Source organism: Bubalus bubalis, chromosome 3 (genome assembly GCF_019923935.1).
Source record: "Bubalus bubalis isolate 160015118507 breed Murrah chromosome 3, NDDB_SH_1, whole genome shotgun sequence".
Classification (NCBI taxonomy): Eukaryota; Metazoa; Chordata; class Mammalia; order Artiodactyla; family Bovidae; genus Bubalus; species Bubalus bubalis.
Genome location: NC_059159.1, coordinates 126,827,777 through 126,850,268, shown reverse-complemented (window position 1 = coordinate 126,850,268; position 22,492 = coordinate 126,827,777). Strand labels below are relative to the sequence as shown.

At 37.8% G+C, this 22,492-nt stretch overlaps 1 protein-coding gene across 5 annotated transcripts in view; it reads right to left on the bottom strand.

Moving 5' to 3' along the window:
* Positions 1-801: 801 nt before the first annotated feature.
* Positions 802-22,492, bottom strand: part of STX17 (syntaxin 17) — a 70,814-nt gene continuing 49,123 nt past the window's right edge. For all 5 annotated transcript variants that reach the window (XM_006045833.3, XM_006045834.3, XM_006045832.4 and 2 more), the window contains exons 4-8: positions 21,604-21,829; positions 12,571-12,686; positions 12,442-12,492; positions 2,402-2,488; positions 802-1,659 (exon numbers count right to left, since the gene is read on the bottom strand). In XM_006045833.3, coding sequence (XP_006045895.1) covers positions 1,420-1,659; positions 2,402-2,488; positions 12,442-12,492; positions 12,571-12,686; positions 21,604-21,829 — 720 coding nt within the window. In that variant the 3' untranslated portion in view covers positions 802-1,419. The remainder of the gene's footprint in view (positions 1,660-2,401; positions 2,489-12,441; positions 12,493-12,570; positions 12,687-21,603; positions 21,830-22,492) is intronic.

The following is a 22,492-nucleotide window of genomic DNA, read 5'->3' as shown; positions in this document are numbered from 1 at the left end:
TAAAGAACAAGGCAAAAGGTGGTTCCTTCCTACTTCAGATGAGTTGAGGGTACAAGATGAGGCTGCCCATAATCTTAAATTCTTTTTTCCTAAATTTAAAATTTCTCTGCTATTTGAGACAGACATTGGGTTGGGCTGGGTCATGCTTGCTATCAATGTCAAGTGTTGAAATTAGCACCACAAATCCTCCACCAGGACTGAGTCTTGGCGCCAGGCCTTGTCCATCATCAACCTTGAATGTGAGAAAAGGCAAGCATGAATGCTATTCTTGGGAAGAAAGGCAGCTGAACCAAGTGAAGGAAAGCACAGGAGATAGTAAAACCTAGGGAAAAGGATGGTAGTAATGGAAGTGAGGTAGAAAGCTAGTTCTTAGCTCCTCCAATTGCCAGCTGAAAAGACAAAAAAAAAATAGGGTCAAAGACTCACTGCATGGCAAGTACATGAGCCCCTTGAAATTGTAAGATGCCCCAAGAAATGATCTGGTTATCCCCACCTTGCTTATTTTTTAGCCCAAACTCTAACAATGTTTGGAGATCAACACCTCTCTCTACAATACCAAAAAAAGAAAAAAAAAAAAAACAGACTATGAGAAAAGTCTTCATTACACATTGGTAGAATTCATCCCATAAGTCAAAGAACTTTTCAAAATTACGGGAAGGCAGAGGGGACTAGATATCTGAGGTGTTAAGAGATAGGCTGACTTGAGACTCTGTGTTCTTTATGTACAGAGAGGCAGAAGAAAGATTTCAGAGAAGAAGCTAGTGTCACAAATTAAGATATCTGAAGGAGAAATTGGGCCTCTTTTTCCATTTTCTTACAATATTTATTTCCTTTACTGGAGAACAGTGTTAGATCAAACAGCAATAGGGCTCACCAAATGGACTCCAGTATGTAGTTCACTTGGGTCCCTTGCTACATCCTGATTTCCCTATCTGATGTGAAAAGCTCCTGAACTTCCATTCTTTTCTCTGCTAAACTGTCTAAATAATGTATATTTAGGAGTTAAAGAAGCATATTTACAATATGCTTAGCCTTGGAGTCTCCAAGTCAGGGTCACGGAAGAAACTATTCTGAAAACAGTCCTTCCATAACCCAACATGTACACAGATCACAAGTCCTGATCAAAGTTATAGGTTCGGTTTTCACATTTCCAAGTAGAAAATCTGCTCCCTGGCAGTTCTTTAACTTTACCTGACAAATATTGTACACCCTCAGTCCAGGCTCCTCAATTTCTCACATCCCCATTAATACCCCAGCAAACAACAAAATATATCCTCTTATCACAGTTCAATCCCACTTGAGCATCTACAGCCACTATTTGGATATAATCATGTTCTGAAAGCTGACTGGGTGTCCAACAGCAGCAAAGGTCGTCATTAGGATAGACATGTTGGCACCAATAATACTGAAGTTTGGTTTTTAACTACATTTTTTGTCAGTTTGGCTGGGGAGATCTGGACAGCTGGAAGTGAGCTTCTCCATCATTTTCTGTTTCCTTCTTTGTATCAATTTTCCACCTGTGAAGCCCAACACCCCACCACCAAGTGCAGCTGCAATTCCTGCCACTTTGAAGCCTGCAAGGAGGCCAATCGGACCCCCCACCACTCCTCCGATGAGTGCACCTGCCACAGGCAGAGCTGCCAGCTTGTATTTTGCAGCCTGTAAAAAAAAAAAAAAAAATTCAATTTAGAAATTGAGTTGAGAATATCTCCCTGTGGTGATATGCATTTTCCTCTCATTACTCCTGGCAATGCCTCTTTAACTCGTGGTACATAATTAACCTTAGAGATTGTTCTGGGGTTGGGGGAGGGGAGAAAGTATTCCACAGGTACTCTAACTGCTCCAGATCTCAGAACTTAGAAAAATGAGCTACAAAGAGTGGACTGCTACAGACTGATTTTACTTGCAAAACAGTCAATCCACTAACTATCTAGCTAGCGTATTTAAACAGTTTCAGTAGCCACAGATACTCCCAAAGCTTTTATGTTGCACACAGATTACTCCATGCGATGTACCTGGGGTTAAAAGCCGTGTTCTGTGGGAAATAGATGGACCCACACCATGTGTGCTGTCACGTCCCTAAACTTTGGCCCCTACTGGATTCTGGCAACCCTCTCTACTCCTCTCCTGAACCCCCAAAAATATTCTTTTGTAACACCAATTGCCATATAGCAGGGCTTCAGTTTACTCCCTCTCTGAAAAAATTTCTCTCCCAACAGAAGGAATCTTAAGAGTAGAATATTACAACCATTGATTTCCTGCACTACCTATGTGTCATTTCTTCCTTATTTTCTTAATTGCTGGTTCCCTCAACATTAAAGAGAACAGATCAATTGGGTTAATACTAGGGATTCCTGAGAGCCAGAGTACCATTGATTTGTCAGCAGGAGCAGAATCTTACCTTCCCCAAGTTTTTGGTTCCCTCTTCAACATTCACAGCAGCACTGTTGACATGGTCTTCAATGCTGTCAATCTTCTCCTGCTGAGACTAGATGCAAAGGAATTATGAGTGAACGTTCCTGCTGGGGAGCAGCAGTCAGCCAATACACACTACTTTAATTCCTGTAATCAGAGCCCTGGGTACTGCAGCCTTGCAGTCTTAATAGCGGTTCATTAATAGCATCTGATAAACCATGTTGAAAGTACAAATTCACTTGTATGAAAAAAAGAGGGTGACTTAATTATTACACAAGAAAAGGGTGGCACCTTTATAGAAAAAGCATCTCACACTAAAATCCATTCTAACATACAAACATATTATTCTCCAAATGAATCTACTTTCCAGGAGGAAAAACATCCAAATAAGCATTTACGTGTCATGTGAGGTTTGATGGAAAAAAACAAAATCAAACCAAAACCCTTTCTAACTTATCTTCTTTGAAGACTCAGTTTAAAACAGGCAAATCTGTCTCAGGAGTTAAATGCCCTTGATCCAATAAACACAAGTTATTATGTTTTAGGAATAAAAATATAATATGGCTTGATCTGCCATAAAATTGTTCCATTTGTGATATGCACTAGGGAGCAGTGAATGGATTTATTGTACCATGTTTTACACCTGTACACTTCAATACATTTAAAAATCATGACAAGTTAAAATGTTTCAGATCAAACATATTAATAAAGCCTTCTACATAAAATGGCAACACCTGTGCTGACACAACAGAAACACAGAATCTCTGGGTGGAAGTGCAATTTTCCCCTCGGCTATGTGAAACCCCAATATACCACTTCTGATAAGTGGCCACTGAATCTCAGCTCAAACATCTCTAGTGACAAGAACTCACTACCTGACAGAGGAATATATTCCCATTTTTAGAAAACTATATTTATATGGAATTTACATATAATATACAACCAATTCTTAGGGCATATCCTTTGATTAGTTCTCACACATGTATAAACAAACCCATGTAAGCATGATCACATCAACTTTTGAGGGGTTTTTTTTTAATTCACAGAAAAAAGAAGAGAATCCCTCTTCAACCCCAGCTAAATGCCAAATTAGACTCCATTCAGAGCTCAATCTGGACCCTATTTGTCCACTGTGATCTTGGTTCTTTATGCTGGGCCAAACTATACATACACAACTTTATTCTACTACAGGACACCAAGCCCCAAACAACAAAGCCTCCTCACCCCTATCTACCAACCTTCCCTTTTGCTTCTGATTTACTTGTTTGCTTTCATTGACCTAGGCCTCCCAAATCTGACAACCATCAACTTAACACTGGCACCTCATATTGTTCTCAGCATCCCTTAAACAATTATTTAAACCATTTATGAGGATCACTGTAGTTTTCTCAAACTAGAGTAATGAATAGACTTTTCCTTTTTAAAGGAAAACAATTCTCCAAAGAATCTAAGAATATGTTTATGGATTCAACACTGACTTAGGTTTCCTTACCTGCCTGAAAAAAATAACAGAATCTTAATAAGCAGTTATAAGAGCACCTAAGATTCTGAAGGGAAATGTGATTTATTAAGTTAATACTTGTCAAGCAGAATGAAATTTGGGCATTTGAATCAGAACTATGAAGAATTGTTTTCCCTTGTTGGTAGTTGTACAGTTTTATTAATGTGCCTGGAAAGTACAGGTTTAAGAAACAAATGCAAAAATTCCAGGTATGTTCCTTTATTCTTCTCTCTGAATTCCAGCCAGCTTTCAAGGCCAGCTTTAGTCTTAGATCCCAACCAAATAAGCTATCTTGGTTCTGAGCTCCAAAGATAGATAATATATTCACCTTAATTATATGCATTCATATACACAGAAAAGCCCAGAAACAGGCACATAAACACTATGATACACAGGCAGAGTCTACTGGCCTAGAGTAGGCAATAAGCAGGGTGGGTAAGTATGGTGTTGACATTAGGGGATTCCAGTAATAGGAAACGGACTATAGGAACTATAGTACTAAAATTTCTAAAGGTATTGGTGGTGGCAAAAGTAGAATTCTAAGCAAAGAGGGAATCAAACAGGGAGGGACAAAGGCAAGAATGCAGTGGGTCAGGGAAGGGAATGGTGTGTGTGTGTTAGTTGCTTAGTTGTGTCCTACTCTTTGCGACCCATGAACTATATAGCCTGCCAGGTTCCTCTGTCCATGGAATTCTCCAGGCAAGAATACTGGAGTGGGTTGGCATTTCCTACTCCAAGGGTAGGGAAGGGAGTGAGAAATAAGACAATATCTCATGGAGTCCACCCATCAATTTACAAAGCTAAGTGTTGTTAACATTCTGAAGGTCACATAAATAATAAATGGAAGAATCTGATCTAATCAATTACAACCCAGTTTTTATGCACTGGGAGTAAAACTTAAGTATAAAAGCCATACAGGATATGGCAAAAGGTAGAGACAAAACTGGATGAGCAGCAATAGTGACAAGCTATTGAGCAAATGGCCCAGAGTTTTCCTAATTCCTCTTGACTAGAAACAGGGCTGGTTCCACAGTTACAAGAACAGAAGAGGGCACTTGAGCAATAAGGCTGAAGAAAAAAAATCAGGGTGTCTAGTAGATAATAATTAACATTTACTGAAATATACATGGATCTCTTAACGGCTTTGCAAGTACTTACTTATTATGGTGAAAGTATACATAAAATTTACATTTTTTTAAGTGTATAATTCAATGGTATTAAGCACATTCACAATTTTGTGTAACTAACGTGACTGTCCTATAGGTTCTTTTTTAATACTGTTCTCTATTCTTCATTGTACTGAGTTTAGCACAATACTATGCACACAAAAAGCATTCCATAAATACATGGTTAATTAGCCTAAATACTATCATGTCCATGTGATGATAATGAAAGGATGTGGTCACTTTAGTTATGTTTCCAAATCATATCGTGTCTAAATGGAGTTTCTGTTGAGTCCTTGACCATGTGGTCATGAGAACTCAGTCACCCTGGGAACAGTAATCAGGGGTTCTCCTTTGAGCGTTTGCCTAATAGCATTCTGTCTCATGTCTTTACACAGACTATTATAAATAGGACATCTGTATAGAGCCATGGCTATACCCAAAATTTTCTTATACAAATCTTTCTTAGATTAGGGGCTAGGAGTGCTTATATAACCTAATAAGAAATATAACTTGTACATGTTTAGTTTTCTTTTTATATCAACTTTGAGGTATAATTTACATACATTGTAACTCATCCATTTTATTGTGTAAATATTGATGATTTTCAGCAAATGCAAATATTTGTGTAACCCTACATGTACAGATTTTACAAACTGAATTAGATCAGATTATGAGTTTTAAAAATTGAATAAATCATGATTATAAAAACAAATATTTTTGGATTTTTTTTATTATATACTTCTCTTTCATACACAACTATATTAACAGATTCTACAGATACCTAACTCAGAAATTTCAAGCATTTAGCTGCTTCTGATTCAGAAGCATAAAAAAGTAAAATGCTTCAAACAATTTACTGTACTCAATTTTAGGTGTTACATTTCGAGAAATAAATCCACAAACTAGAGTAAATAACTAGTATTGAAAAGCTGAGAAATTAGATTCTAGAAGAAACATTAGAGAATCAAAGGTTCTTAAGAGAAGAAAATATGCTGAGGTGGTTGGGTGAGGAAGGATAATGTTGATCTCAAAAAGCTGAATAATTTTTTTTCCTTTCCATTATGTTTTAGTACAAGAATATTGAATATATTTCCCTGTGTGATTGGGTAGGACTTTATTTATTCTGTACATAGTATTAATTATTTGCATCTGCTAATCACAAATTCCCAGTTGATCCCTCCCTCACCCCCTACCCCTGTGGCAACCACAAGTCTGTTCTCTATGTCTGTGAGTCTGCTTCTATTCAGTAAATAAATTCATTTGTGTTATATTTTAGGTTCCAAGTATAAGTGATATCATATGGTATTTGTCTTTCTCTTTCTGACTTCACTTAGTATAATCTCTAGGTTCATATATGTAGCTGCAAATGACATTATTTCCTTCTTCTTTATAGCTGTGTAGTATATAGAAAACCCTAATAACTCCACGTAAAAACTACTAGAATTGACAAATGAATTCATGAAGGTATCAGGATATAAGATTAAAATTTAAAAATTTCTTTTAATCACATAAAAAAATATTTAGGCATAATAAACTTGACCAAGGAGGTGAAAGACTTACATGCTGAGAACTATAAAACATTGATAAAGGAAAGATGATTCAAAGAAACAGAAAGATATTACATGCTCTTGGATTGAAGGAATTAATACTGTTAAAATGGTCATTCTACCCAAAGCAATCTACAGATTTAATGCTATCAAGCTACCCACAACATTTTTCCCACAACTACAACAAATAATCCTAAAATTTATATGGAACCATAAAAGACCCAGAATTGCCAAAACAATCCTGAAGAAAAAGAACAAAGCAAGAGGGCTTCTCTGGTGGTCCAGTGGTTAAGAATCTGGCTTGCAGTGCAGGGGACACAGTTTGACCCCTGTTCTGAGAAGACCCCAAATGCAGTGGGGCAACTAATCCTGGCACCACAACTACGGAAGCCTGAGCACCCTAGAGCCTATGCTCCTCAACAAGAGAAGCCACCACAATGAGAAACCCACACACCACAGCTAGAGAGTAGCCCCTGCTGGCTGCAACTAGGGAAAGACTGTTTGCTACAAAGAAAACCTCAGTTCAGTCGCTCGGTCGTGTCTGACTCTTTGCGACCCCATGACTGCAACACACCAGGCCTCTGTGTCCATCACCAACTCCCGGAGTTCGCTCAAACTCATGTCCATTGAGTCGGTGATGCCATCCAGCCATCTCATCCTCTGTCGTCCCCTTCTCCTCCTGCCCCCAATCCCTCCCAGCATCAGAATCTTTTCCAATGAGACAACTCTTCACATGAGGTGGCCAAAGTATTGGAGTTTTCAGCTTTAGCATCAGTCTTTCCAATGAACACCCAGGACTGATTTCCTTTAGAATGGACTGGTTGGATCTCCTTGCAGTCCAAGGGACTCTCAAGAGTCTTCTCCAACACCACAGTTCAAAAGCATCAATTCTTCGGCACTCAGCTTTCTTCACAGTCCAACTCTCACATCCATACATGACTACTGGAAAAACCATAGCTTTGACTAGATGGACCTTTGTTGGCAAAGTAACGTCTCTGCTTTTCAATATGCTATCTAGGAGAAGGCAATGACACCCCACTCCAGTACTCTTGCCTGGAAAATCCCATGGATGGAGGACCCTGGCGGGCTACAGTCCATGGGGTCGCTAAGAGTCGGACACAACTGAGCGACTTCACTTTCACTTTTCACTTTCCTGCATTGGAGAAGGAAATGGCAACCCACTCCAATGTTCTTGCCTGGAGAATCCCAGGGACGGAGGAGCCTGGTGGGCTGCCGTCTATGGGGTCGCAAAGAGTCAGACACGACTGAGCAACTTCACTTTCACTTTTCACTTTCATGCATTGGAGAAGGAAATGGCAACCCACTCCAGTGTTCTTGCCTGGAGAATCCCAGGGACAGGGAGCCTGGTGGGCTGCCGTCTATGGGGTAGCACAGAGTCAGACACAACTGAAGCGACTTAGCAGTAGCAGCAGCAGGTTGGTCTTAACTTTCCTTCCAAGGAGTAAGCGTCTTTTAATTGCATGGCTGCAGTCACCATCTGCAGTGATTTTGGAGCCCAGAAAATAAAGTCTGACACTGTTTCCACTGTTTCCCCATCTATTTCCCATGAACTGGTGGGACCAGATGCCATGATCTTCGTTTTTTGAATGTTGAGCTTTAAGCCAACTTTTTCACTCTCCTCTTTCACTTTCATCAAGAGGCTTTTTAGTTCCTCTTCACTTCTGCCATAAGGGTGGTGTCATCTGCATATCTGAGGTTATTGATATTTCTCCCGGCAATCTTGATTCCAGCTTGTGTTTCCTCCAGCCCAGCGTTTCTCATGATGTACTCTGCATAGAAGCTAAATAAGCAGGGTGACAATATACAGCCTTGACGTACTCCTTTTCCTATTTGGAACCAGTCTGTTGTTCCAGGTCCAGTTCTAACTGTTGCTTCATGACCTGCATACAGGTTTCTCAAGAGGCAGGTCAGATGGTATGGTATTCTCATCTCTTTCAGAATTTTCCACAGTTCATTGTGAGCCACACAGTCAAAGGCTTTGGCATAGTCAAGAAAGCAGAAATAGATGTTTTTCTGGAACTCTCTTGCTTTTTCCATGATCCAGCGGATGTTGGCAATTTGATCTCTGGTTCCTCTAACTTTTCTAAAACCAGACTGAACATCTGGAAGTTCACGGTTCACATATTGCTGAAGCCTGGCTTGGAGAATTCTGAGCATTACTTTACTAGCATGTGAGATGAGTGAAATTGTGCGGTATTTTGAACATTCTTTGGCATTGCCTTTCTTTGGGATTGGAATGAAAACTGACCTTTTCCAGTCCTGTGGCCACTGCTGAGTTTTCCAAATTTGCTGGCATATTGAATGCAGCACTTTCACAGCATCACCCTTCAAGATCTGAAATAGCTCAACTGCAATTCCATCACCTCCACTAGCTTTGTTTGTAGTGATGGTTTCTAAGGCCCACTTGACTTCACATTCCAGGATGTCTGGCTCTAGGTGAGTGATCACACCATCATGATTATCTGGGTCATGAAGATCTTTTTTGTAGAGTTCTTCTGTGTATTCTTTCCACCTCTTCTTAACATCTTATGCTTCTGTTAGGTCCATACCATTTCTGTCCTTTATTGAGCCCATCTTGGCATGAAATGTTCCCTTGGTATCTCTAATTTTCTTGAAGAGATCTCTAGTCTTTCCCACTCTGTTGTTTTCCTCTATTTCTTTGCATTGATCACTAAGGAAGGCTTTTGTATTTCTCCTTGCTATTCTTTGGAACTCTGCATTCAGATGCTTATATCTTTCCTTTTCTCCTTTGCTTTTCACTTCTCTTCTTTTCACAGCTATTTGTAAGGCCTCCCCAGACAGCCATTTTGCTTTTTTGCATTTCTTTTCCATGGGGATGGTCTTGATCCCTCTCTCCTGTACAATAGCACAGCCAAAAAAAGGAACTAAGTAGGAGGCACAACTCTCCCAGACTTCAGACAATACTATAAAGCTACAGTAACAAAAACAGCACAGTATTGGCACAAAAACAGACACATGGATCAATGGCACAGATTAGAGAGCCCAGAAATAAACTCACACAAAGGAGGCAATACACAATGGGAAAAAGACAGTCTCCTCAGGAAGTGGTGTTGGAGAGCCACATGTAAATCAATGAAGTTAGAACATACTCTCTCACCATGCACAAACATAAACTCAAAATGGCATAAAGACCTAAATGTAAGACAGACACCATAAAGTGAACATAGCCAAAACATTCTCTGATATAAATTACAGCAATGTTTCCTTAAGTCAGGCTCCCAAGGTAATAGAAATAAAAGCAAAAATAAACAAGTGGGGTCTACTCAAACCTATATGTTTTTACACAGCAAAGAAAACCACTTTAAAAAAAATAGACAATCTACAGACTGGGAGAAAATATTTGCAAATGATGTGACCAACAAGAGATTAATTTCCAATATATACAAACAGTGCATACAACTCAATAACAAAAAGGACAAACAATCCAATCTAAAAATGGGCAGAAGATTGAAATAAACATACAGATAGCCAATGAAATAAACATACAGATAGCCAATAGGCATGTGAAAAGATGCTCAATATCTCTAATTATTACAGGAATGCAAATCAAAACTATAATGGGGTATCACCTCACACCAGTAAGAATGGGCATCATTAAAAGGTCTACAAATAACAAATGCTAGAGGGGGTGTGGAGAAAAGGGAATCCTCCTACACTGCTGATGAGAATGTAAATTAGTACAGTCACTCTGGAAAACAGTATGGAAGTTCCTCAAAACACTAAAAATAGAGTTCCCATATGATCCAAAAATACCACTCCTGGGCATATATCTGGAGAAAACTATAATTTGAAAAGACACATTCACCCCAATGTTCACAGCAGCACTCTACAATAGCCAAGACATGGGAGCACCCTAAATGTCCATCAACAGAGAATTATGTTATTTACATACACTGACAATTTTACCTCTTCTCTTCCAATTTGGATACCTTTCTTTTTCTTGTCTGATTCCCATGTTTGGGACTTCCAATTCTATGGTGAATAGAAGCGGTGAGAGTGGGCCTCCCTGTCTTGCTCCAGATTTTAGTGGGAAGGCTTTCAGCTTATCACTGTTGAGTATTATGTTGGTTGTGGTGAAAAACTTTTATAAGGAAAAAAGACTTTTTCAGGACAGGGTTTCAGAGAGCAAAAGTACCAGAGGGAAGTTATTAAGGGCAAAGTTTACTTTACATAAGAAAAAAACTTCTAGGAGTTAGCACCTCCAAATGGAATGAGTGTATCTCTGCACTGTGATTGTTCAAAAGGAGGCAAAAGATCATCTATTTCAGAAGCTGGAGCAAGAGTAGAAGCATCAGATTAATAGGCCTCGTAAGTCCTTTCCAATTCCAAACCTGAGATTGTGTGACCTAGGAACTTCCTATAATTTATAGCCAAATGTCAGGGAAACCATAATTCAAAGATGTACAACCCCTAACTCATAGTTTGTCAAGAACAATGAACTAAACCCAAACAGAAGCATATGCAGAAACAGACACGCACCTGTGTACACACACACACACACCCCTTCCCATAATTCCTGGAAGGAAAATAAGAGTAACTTACAAAAATAATGACAGAAAATCTGTTCTATCTTTGCCACCAAATCTACTTTTGTTCCCCAATCTTTGTTAACAGTATCACTGGCCACCCAATTATGTAGAAAAAAGCCTTAATTTATTTTGACTCTTCCACCTTTCTCCAATTTCTTATAAATTGACCCCAGAAATGCCTCGATGCTGCCTTTTACATTTGTATTAATATTTGTATTGCCATGCACTCAGTGAAACTCTTGCAATTGATTCCAAAGGTCCTTCCACCTATATTCTCCTCCCGCCCAGGGCAATTATTCACACGGCTAATAGTGATCTTTCTGAAGTACAGACTATCACATCGCTCTATCTACTCAAAAACCCACTGGCTCTTTAATATCTACAAAGTAAAGTTCAAATTCTTTGGTATGGCTTTCAATGGCATCTCAATCTCCTTGCTTAGTTTACCCATGGTACCTTATGCATTAGTCACATTGTTAACACTTGTTATTCCTGAAAGGACAGTTGTGCTCCAACACTTTGCGACCCCATGGACTGCAGCCTGCCAGGCTCCTCTGTCCATGGGGATTCTCCAGGCAAGAATACTGGAGTGGGTTGCCATGCCCTCCCTCCAGAGGATCTTCTCAACCCAGGTATCAAACCCAGGTCTCCCGCATTGCAGGCGGATTCTTTACCAACTGAGCCACCCAGGAAGCCCATACACTTTTGTACTCTATGTTTTTGTTTAGATATTTTCAACTGCACCCCTCATTCCCACCTGTGGAAATTTTACTCAATTTCCAAGGCTCAAGGCAAATGCTACCTATCTTATGACACTATTCTTAATGTGCCATGACACCTGCAACTTTCCCTTGGAATTAAACACTTCTCCTTGGAGCCAATAATACTTTTCATAGCTTATTTTTACATTTAACAATAATTCTTGAAATTTCTGTTTTGGTGGGGTCCAAGTTTATGGCCACCCACTGTAAATCCCTGAAGGCAGAGAGCAGGATTCATTTATTTCTATATACAATCTTGTCAGAACCCTAATACCCAGTATATTCTATATAAAAAAAATGCTTAATAATTTTTTTTAATTGAAGTGGGATTTGAGGACACTTAAGACTTCAGTCCATAGCTCAATACCAGTCTTAGAAATTGTAAATTCTATTAAAATTCTAGTCAAAGTCTAGTAATTGATAAAAGCCTCTTATTCTATTAATCCAACATCTCTGAGTCAAAAACAGTTATATACTTACATTCACTAGGAGAGAGAAATCAGTGACCAGTTGGCTAAGTTCAATTAAGTCCTTAAAAAGAGAGAGAAAGAGGAAATTACTTACTTTCACGCCTCACAGCTGCCAAAAGGAAAATCATTTCTAACATACCGCTTCTAAGGTCTCCCATGATTCTGCAGCATTTTGATCTCGAGGAATTTCAGGCAACGCATAAATCTGAGTCATACTCTGAGGATCAGCTTCATCTTCAGTACTGTGAAATGTTCCTGGATGAACATAGCCTCATGTTTAGAGTATATCTGCTTTGTTAGAAAGATGGTAGCATGAATCAATTCCATGAAACAATTACCATGTGAAATGCTTACTAATTAAGTTCAGGCTAAAAGTAAATTGATTATCTATGGGGAGGTTAGTTAACAAACACTATTTCTTTAATTATTCTACAAAATCATCTAAGAAAATTACTACAAAATTACTACTTAATCTGAACAACCAGGGCTAGAAGCTAAAGTAGCATAAAGTAGAACTGTTCTATTTGGCCAATGTTCTATGAACAGATAACCTAGTCAAAATAACACTTTTCATTGCTAAATCAGCAACATTTTCTTTGGCTATTTTAGTAATAAACATCAGATCACAAGATTTTAAAAGTAAGGAAATGATGCATTTTTAGCAATGAAAAATCAGTCATTTTTGGTAATAGTAACTTTGTTATTAAACACCTCTTACCATATGTATCCTTTTGCACATACTGTCATCCTTCTCCTCAGAGTAATTTTTCTGACCTGTGCCTTCATTCTTCTATGTCTTTTCTGAATTTTAAAAAGTCATCAACCCTTTAAGCCTTTAGTCATTAACACTGCTATAAAGATGAATTTATACTCCAAACTCTACCTTCAAGTCTTTATTACCTCCTCCTTGGTTTTACCAATGTCATTAAACTGATATTTATAAAATGCCTACTATATGCCAATCAATGTGCTAAGGTCAATCAGTTCCAAGAAGTCATAGTGGTTAGGAGTATCGGCCTAGTTGGAAAGACCTGGGTTAGAATTCTAGTTTGCCTATTTACTAGCTCTTTGATTTCTTTGGCTTATTTCCCTCATTTGTAAAATAAGGTGATGTTTATTTTAAATGGTGCCTAGCTTATCTATTAAGAATACTGTCACTGCTGTTATTGTTAATGGAGTTTACTATATAATGTGTGATATAGACATGTTTACAGGCCAAGTTCAGTACAGTCTGAAAAGAACTATGATATGGGTTAAGTATGGTATGCTATGTGAGCACAGAATAAAGGTATTTAACTGAGACTTGTAGAGAAAGAATGATCTGACAAGGTTGTGAAGCTAAAGCCTGAGGATGAACAGAAATTATAGTGCTGAACTGGGGCAATCGTGAAGGGGGAAGGAGAGAATATTAAGGTCAGAAAGACTAACGTGCTTAAGTTTAAGAACTGAAACCAGTCAGTATAGCTGAAGCACAGACTATGACAAGAGAAAGCAACGGTTGAGGCTGGAAATCTAAGGTGACATCATTTATGCCATTGTAAATTACATCAAAGAGTTCTCTGTCTTTCTCTTAAGATCAATATGGAACTTTTAAAAGGATTTGGAGACTATTGGGAAATTGAGGGTGCCATAATCAGATTTCAGATTTAGACAGGTAACCACAGCTGTAGTGTGAAGAACAGATTAATGATGGAGTTGAAAGGCAAAAAATCAGAGTGAAAACCAGTTGGGAGGCTTTTCAATGTGTCTGGTGCTAAATGATGATGGTGTGCTCTAGAACAGTGGCAGTGGAAATGGAGAGATGAGATCTGAAGGTCTACTTCCCTTTGTCTTCCTTACTGAAAGCTCAAAACATCTAGTACTTTAATATTTCTGAGCGTCCATTATGTTTTGGGTTGAGCATCAAAGATAAAAAAGTGAACAGTACAAAGTAGCTGTTCTCAAAGAACTTACATTCTAGAAAAGTAAACATACAAACAGACAATCCTAAAACAATAAGAGACTGCACTGATATCTAGATAAATAGATACAGATACCTACAGTGTTTATGGGAGTTTCAAGCTGGGCATGGTGTCTGACCAAGTTTGGTGTGGTGTGCAGTTTATGGAACAACTTACTAAAAAAGGTTAATTTTTTCTTACTAGGCTAATAAGACAGGAATATAAATTCTAAATAGAGAGACCAACATGAAAAAGGTCCTCAAAAAATACCCAATATAGCTTAACATAAAATCAGCAGTCTGGTCTTGCCAAAGCATAAAGTTGAAAACGTACAGCTGTAAGTATAAGACATTATAGATGGTTAGGAGGGACCTTGCAGCCCAGTTAAAGACTTTGGACTTTATTTGGAAGACCATGGAAGTCTACTAAAGGTTATAAGCAGGAAAGTAACATAGTGATGTGACTTGATGTATTCCTAAAAGTAAGTCATTATGACCCTTAAGTTCATCTTTTCTACCAATTTCTCTTTTCATCTAAGCCTATGTGGTTGTGTTAGTCGCTCAGTTGTGTTCAACTTTTTGCGATCCCATGGGCTGTAGCCCGCCAGGCTCCTTTGCCCATGGAATTCTCCAGGCAAGAATACTGGAGTGGGTGCCATTCCCTTCTCCAGGGGGTCTTACTGACCCAGGAATTGAACCCAGGTCTCTTGGATTGCTGATGGACTCTTTACCATCTGAGCTATCAGGGAAGCCCCTCTGAATGGTATTTTATAAAACTGCATTACTATTTTACTTTCTCCACATATCAGTTTGTGAATGTTTTACCTCTTAAGAAATAAAACCTATTTGAATTGTTTAGGAAGGACAGTCAGTTGATTAAAAGTTAAAAATTTGTAGGTTTATCAGAATTGACAGTGTTCTTTTAATTTTGAATCTTAACTAAAATGAATATATTTCCCTACCTTAAAGGTAGAGCAAAAACAACACATACAAAGTTTTACATTACAACATATGGCAAATATCCAACATATTAAAAGCTCTGATTTTTACAAACATTTAGGAGAGTTATTTACTCCATGTCCTAAGTTATCACATAAAAAAACTTTTTACTTCAATCCAAGTAATTAATTACTGTAAGATCTTTCTCCTACTTATTCCATTTGTAATAAGAACTCCAACTTCCTTAATAGAATGATAAATAATGATACCTCTTTTCATTAACAGATCAAATGTAAAGCCAAACTTTGTAAATATCACTCAAAATTGACTTTTTAAAGCCATAATTATTGTACTATTAGAGAAGCTTCCAATGCAGTATGCCAGGATGTGTAACAAAATGAGGAGGGATTATCATACAAAAATTCTTGATCTAAAAATGAAGGGATGGGAAATGTTTGACATTTTAAGCAAACATAAAAGATTTCCCTCAATGAAAAAAATAATTAAATGTTTAAGTCATTTACGTTTCACTTGAAACCAAACTGCGTATGCATCTTAGTTCAAATGGAGTCTTAGAACAAAGAAATCTGTTCTCTTCCATGGAAAATCCTGCTGTAAACTTACAACTCAGAACATTGCTAATCAATTCAAGGCATGACTAACAAGAAAGGAACCTCTTAATTTCTACAACTTCCGTAATTCATTTATTCCAGCTTGTATTCAAAATCACTACCTCAGTGTTCATCCATTGACTTTGAACTTTTACAAACTACTATAGACATAATGAGGCAAAACACAGAGAGATTATAGCTGCAGGAAAGACAGCCAAAGAATTCTTACCCTGTCCACTAAAGTCAAAACTGCTATTGTTGTATAATAATCTCAGTTTCACTCACTTGCAAACAACTGCAAGTGTAAAGTCTATGTGGAATATGGAATCACTTAGCAGTGTTATTCAGATTCTATTTATTTAAAACATTATTGACTATAAACTCAAACATTAAGATATTTTTAGTTGATGTGAAAAGTAAGCTTAGCAACATAGACATAAGACTTTTTCCTTCTATGTGTCCAAACTAGTCTCACTATACCCTCCCCCATCTTTCTCCACATATCAGGAAGGGTAATGATTCCAGTAAGAATTACAACACAATATTTAAGGAACTTCCACTACATTTTACATTAGGAAAAGTTCCATTTTAAATCTAAGTTAATTCAAAAGCATTTCCTGAATTCTTTCATGTTCTAACAGCTTTATCATACTGAAATTACTTTATTGTTCATCTATATAAACCTACCTATCAAGATAAAGTGAATTTGGAGACATGGCTTAACTTAGCTCCAAAGGAGCATTTTTAAGAAAATTAAAGTCAATTCAAAAGACACCTTCTAAGTAATATATAAAAACATCTACATGATTCACAATGTGTTCAATAACAGTATACATATACCTGTGATAAAATCTAGTATTTCATCAAATTCAACATGCTGGTCTGAAGTTCCCAGCAGTTTTAATGTTGGACTCTTCTTTTGTGAATAGTTGTTTAAAATGTAGTAAGATTCTGTTCCTATTGCACTGGTGAAGTGTGTGAGCTGGATGGGAAGTAAGAAAGACAAAGACAGAGAGAAGCACTGATTTGCTCTATATGACTTGAAATCAAATTTGGAGGCTCATCACTTCTCTTGGTGGGAAGCAATATGCTAAAAATGAAACTAGATACACAACTGAGACAGAAGGGAGTTTCTCAGATCAAGCAAGATTGGCAGAGAAGATGTGCTTTAGAAACTCTCAGAATCTGGACAAAAGATACAGCAAAATCATCACAGCTTCCCCCTAAACGTAATAGTCTTCTTTCATTCTCCAGAGAACATAAAACATTCTATTCTACTTATTTCTATCTGTAAATGAAAAACTATTTTTGTATTTTGATCTCAGTCATGGAAATGTGGCATTGCTCCTGAATTTCTGCTCTCATGTTTCCAAGCAATTTATTTATAATCAGATTGAATTTTTAAAGGAAAAAGCATTTTAAGGCACTTAAATTTCTGTGCAAATCACTTTTCTTTTTTTTCTGTATAAGCTGTCACTACTGTTATGAGTACCAGAAGCAAAAATAGGAAAAGAGGAAAAAAAAAAAAAAAAACCCAGAGAGCACAGGATAAAAACATGTAGGATGACAGAAAAGAGTCTATAGCTAGAAGACCACACATAGAGCAAACCCAGTTCTTTCCCCACTATTAACATCTTATGTAAATCAGTTATTTCCTTTTGATTATTATCCTTTCCCACCCTCTCAATTACTTGTTAATATTTATGGATTTAACACAACCTAGTAGAAACTTCATGTTTGGTGAAATACTCAGGCACTGAGTGAGACAGTTAATTTTAACTGCTTAATGTTGGCAATGGATACAAAGTCAAAGCACAATCTGACCAGAAGACTGTTCAGAATTTGAAACTATACACAGTGTTTTAGATTATGAGTTTTTTTAGATGTTTTAGATTATGAGATTCAGGTATCTGATCTCATAAATGGAATGACTGTTTCAATCAAATCTGCACTAGACGCAGAGATTTAATTTCATAGTTTCTCTCAGTAGCAAGTGATTAGTTCTTTAGCTAATCTGGTGCTCCATGAAATGAGAAGTTTGAGAATCAACCGAGTTGGAAAACAAATTTCACCTGCTATTTCTTCTCCCTCACCCTCTAGCTCTGCCCCAGTCTTCTTCACTTTCTCCATATACATGCTTCCTCAAATTTTCCCATCACTTTTTTTTTTTTAAATACCAGTCAGCTACCTACAGAGAAAGTTAATTGCCAGCAAACTGGGTAAGCTGCCTTTTTCTAATAATCACCCGATTCCTCTGATGACACGTTAAACCAAATTTGTTGAGCCCAAGCAATTCTACTAGTAAAAACACAAACAATGCAATAATAAAATGCAAATTCAGGCTAAAATACTTAAATAGAACTCAAAATTTTTGTTTGTGAGGGAATTGCTGGTGATGGGCAATTCAAAACTAAATAGCAGAAGAGACTGATACCAGTGATTCTTTCCAGAAAATCCACCATCTTCACTGTTATTACTACCATCAGAACTGTCACAGGGTCTGGTAAATAAGATGACTCCTTAATCTCATGGAACTTACAAGGCCCAGTTTCTCTATGCATAAACAGAAAGCATAGCTTTATACTTCATAGTTAGAACAGCATTTAGCCACATCATTATGGAAGTGATAATTCTATATGAACACAATGATATAAACAGGAAAAAGAATTCTTCCTAAATACTCTTCAACAAAGGTTGAGTGCTAAGATTTCTTTCTACCCAAAACAATACTTTGGGTAGTGTTGTTAGACAGTGGTTATCTACACAGTGAAGTTACTAGAGCACATCTGAAATTACAAAACTGTCTCTAAAAAGATTTTTATTCATTCATACTTATAACACATTTATTAATGGTCCACTATGTGCCAAGTTCTATGTACTATATGCTTAGGTACTGAGGAGACCATAAAAGTAAGATTATCCAGAAACTCTGAATAATGGCCTAAATGTTTCTTCTATTAAAAAAAAAAAAAAAGCCCTGTAAAATTGGATTCATTAGCACTGAAAATATAGTATTAAAACAATCAGGTTTTGGAGCCAGGGAGTGATACAGGAGCCTCCTACTTTCTAGGTAAATAAAAAGAGGAAAACTGGTCAGATGTAACATCTCTCAGATTGTATTCTAATTTGTAATTTATTTATTGTTGTCTTCAGACGCTTTGAAATATCATGGACTGCAGCTTGCCAGGCTCCACTGCCCATAAGATTCTCCTGGCAAGAATACTGCCATGTGTGCATGTTAAGTTGCTTCAGTCATGTCCAACATTTTGCGACCCTATGGACTATGGACCACCAGGCTCCTCTGTCCATGGTATTCTCCAGGCAAGAATACTAGATTGGGTTGCCATGCCCTCCTGCAGAGGATCTTCCCAACCCAGGATCTGAACCCACATCTCTTACATCTCCTGCACTGGCAGGTGAATTCTTTACCACTAGGGCCACCTGGGAAACTCAACATTAGAAAAACTAATATCATGGCATCCAGTCCCATCACTTCCTGGCAAATAAAAGGGGGAAAAAGTGGAAGCAGTAACAGATTTTATTTTCTTGGGCTCAAAAATCACTGTAAATGGTGACCACAGCCATGAAATTATGACGCTTGCTCCTTAGAAGGAAGGCTATGACAAACAGGGCTTCCCTGATGGCTCACATGGTAGATGCTGCCTGCTATGTGGGGGACCTGGGTTCGATCCCTGGGTTGGGAATATCCCCTGGAGAAGGGAACAGCAACCCACTCTAGTATTCTTGCCTAGAGAATTCCATGGACAGAGGAGCCTGGCAGACCACAGCCCATGGGGTCGCAGAGTCAGACACAACTAAGTGACTAACGTGTGTGTGTGTGCGTGTGTGTGTGTATGTGTGTGTGTATGACAAACCTAGACAGCATATTAAAAAGCAGTGACATAACTTTTTCCAGTAGTTATATACAGATGTGAGAGTTGGACCATAAAGAAGGCTGAGCACCAAAGAATTGATGCTTTCAAACTGTGGTGCTGGAGAAGACTCTTGACAGACTCTTGGACTGCAAGAATATCAAACCAGTCAGTCTTACGGGACATCAACCGTGAATATCATTGGAAGGACTGATGCTGAAGTTGAAGATCCAATACTTTGGCCACCTGATGCAAAGAGCCAACTCAATGGAAAAGACCCCACTCATTGGAAAAGACCCTGATGCTGGGAAAGATAGAAGACAAAAGGAGAAGGGGGTGGCAGAGGATGAAATGGTTAGAAAGCATCACTGACTCAATGGACATCAATTTGAACAAATTCCAGGAGACAGTGGAAGACAGAGGAGCCTGGGCTGTTGCAGTCCATGGGGTTGCAAAGAGTTGGACACTACTTAGCAACTGAAAAACAACAATTTATTTATACCCCATCTTTTCCATAAAGTTTTAAGGTGGTTTAAAACATGTATAAAATATAACAGGATGCGTAAATTAAAAAGAGAAATTCAAAAGAAAAACAAGGGCAGTAATTACAAAATCAAGCCAGGAAAATTCAAAATTTAGGCTTTTGGCAGTTAAAAAATTTATATTTAAGTATTCTAGTAAACTTCCCTGGTAATGCAGCTGATAAAGAATCCGCCTGCAATGCAGGAGACCCCATTTCGATTCCTGGGTCAGGAAGATCCACTGGAGAGGGGACAGGCTACCCACTCCAGTATTCTTAGGTTTCCCTGATGGCTCAGTCAGTAAAGAATCCGCCTGCAATGCGGGAGGCCTGGGTTTGATCCCTGGGTTAGGAAGATCCTTGGAGAAGGGAACAGCTACTCACTCCAGTATTCTGGCCTGGAAAATTCCATAGACAGAGGAGCCTGGCAGGCTAGAGTCCATGGGGTCACCAAGAGTCAGACATGACAGCGACTTTCACTTTCTTTCACATTCTAGTAAACAACTCAAGTAGAGAAACTTTGTTAGTTATGCCATTCAGTATCTATAAGAATAAAAAAGATTAACTGCTTTGAAGTAGTACTAATTAAACCAATAATTTTTTTCAGGTTTCTTTATACATACATTGTTTAATGTAATCAACAATTATCAATTACATCCTTAGAGGAGCTATAACAACAGGTTTTACTGGCCTCTTCCTTAGAGTATCACTTCATAAAAATTAATGGTGTGACCCCCAATGTAGATTTTTATGAGAGGTAGATCTGACATGCCCTCTGAAAACTAGAATGCCTCAGAAAGAAGCATGCCTGGCTAGGCTGCCCCTGTACCTGGAGATGAGGGAGAAGTACTCTGCAGACCAGGATGACATTCTCCTTAGGAAATATTTTAAAACTTATTTTTAATATATGAACAAGTAGGTACTTGAAGCCTTTATGTTTCACACTATACAGCATAGCCTCTATTTTTTTTAATCCTATAAAATGTTTTGGAGAAAAGAATGGCAACCCACTCCAGTATTCTTGTCTGGAGAATTCCATGGGTAGAGGAGCCTGATGGGCTACAGTCTACAGGGTCACAAAGAGTCGGACACGACTGAGCAACTAATACACATGAAATGTTTAGGATATGCATTTCCAGTCACACTCAGGGTCCAAGAATTCAGCATACTGAACTAGGAGGTATCCCTGGAGATTTATATATAATTTTCAAATCTACAATATCAGTACAAGAAGTGAACTCAATTAACTGCATTACAATACTACAATCAAGAATAAGACTTAGTACATTACCGCCAACAGTCATGGATCTGGTCAAAGAAGGCTGTAAAAAAGTTTCTTCATCATTAAATTGTTTCTTAAGTTCTTCTACAGATTCCAGATGGAGTTGGAGAAATTCTGCTGTTGCCGCTGATGCTTCTTCTTTAACAGGATCTATCATTCTCTTCAGAAGTCCTAGGTCATCCTTTCGCACTTTCAAGCAAAGCTTCTCCATTTCTCGGATATTGGAGCGGAGTTGCTGTAAAAGAAAAAAAAAATCATTAAAGCTACCATCTCTTAATATAAAATATCTTTACATTCAGAGCCAAACTGTGATAATGTCTTTGAATGGAAATGATTACAAGTATTCTATAGAGCAGACAGTATTAATTAGTACTTTTCTATTTTTTATATCTCTGGCCAAGTCCAGCTTCTTTAGAACTCACATCCTCATATTCTGAATTTAGCATTTATCCTTCATTAAATGTGATTATTACAAAGGTAACAAATATTCTTCATAAAAAATGAAACACTGCAGAAACACATCAAGAAAAACAATGATTTCCTCACTTCATCAAGTCTACCACTTCTTTTAACCCAGTCTTTCTGCATACTTCAATCTGCTCATACAAATATTAGCATATATAGACCTTTTCACAAAAAATGAACTGTAGATTATGCAGAATAATCTATAACTGACAAACTTTCACTCCCCAACTTAACAATATCATAATGGATATCCTTCCTGGTCAATGACTGCACCATATTCCATTGTACTGATATAATATAATTTACTCAGTCACTCTTCCAGTGATCAACAGTCGTTCATGTCGTTTCCAGTTTTTAGCTATTACAAACTATGAAACAAATGTACTAGACTATAAATCCTGATCGCAGGAGACATGAGTTTGATCCCTGGGTC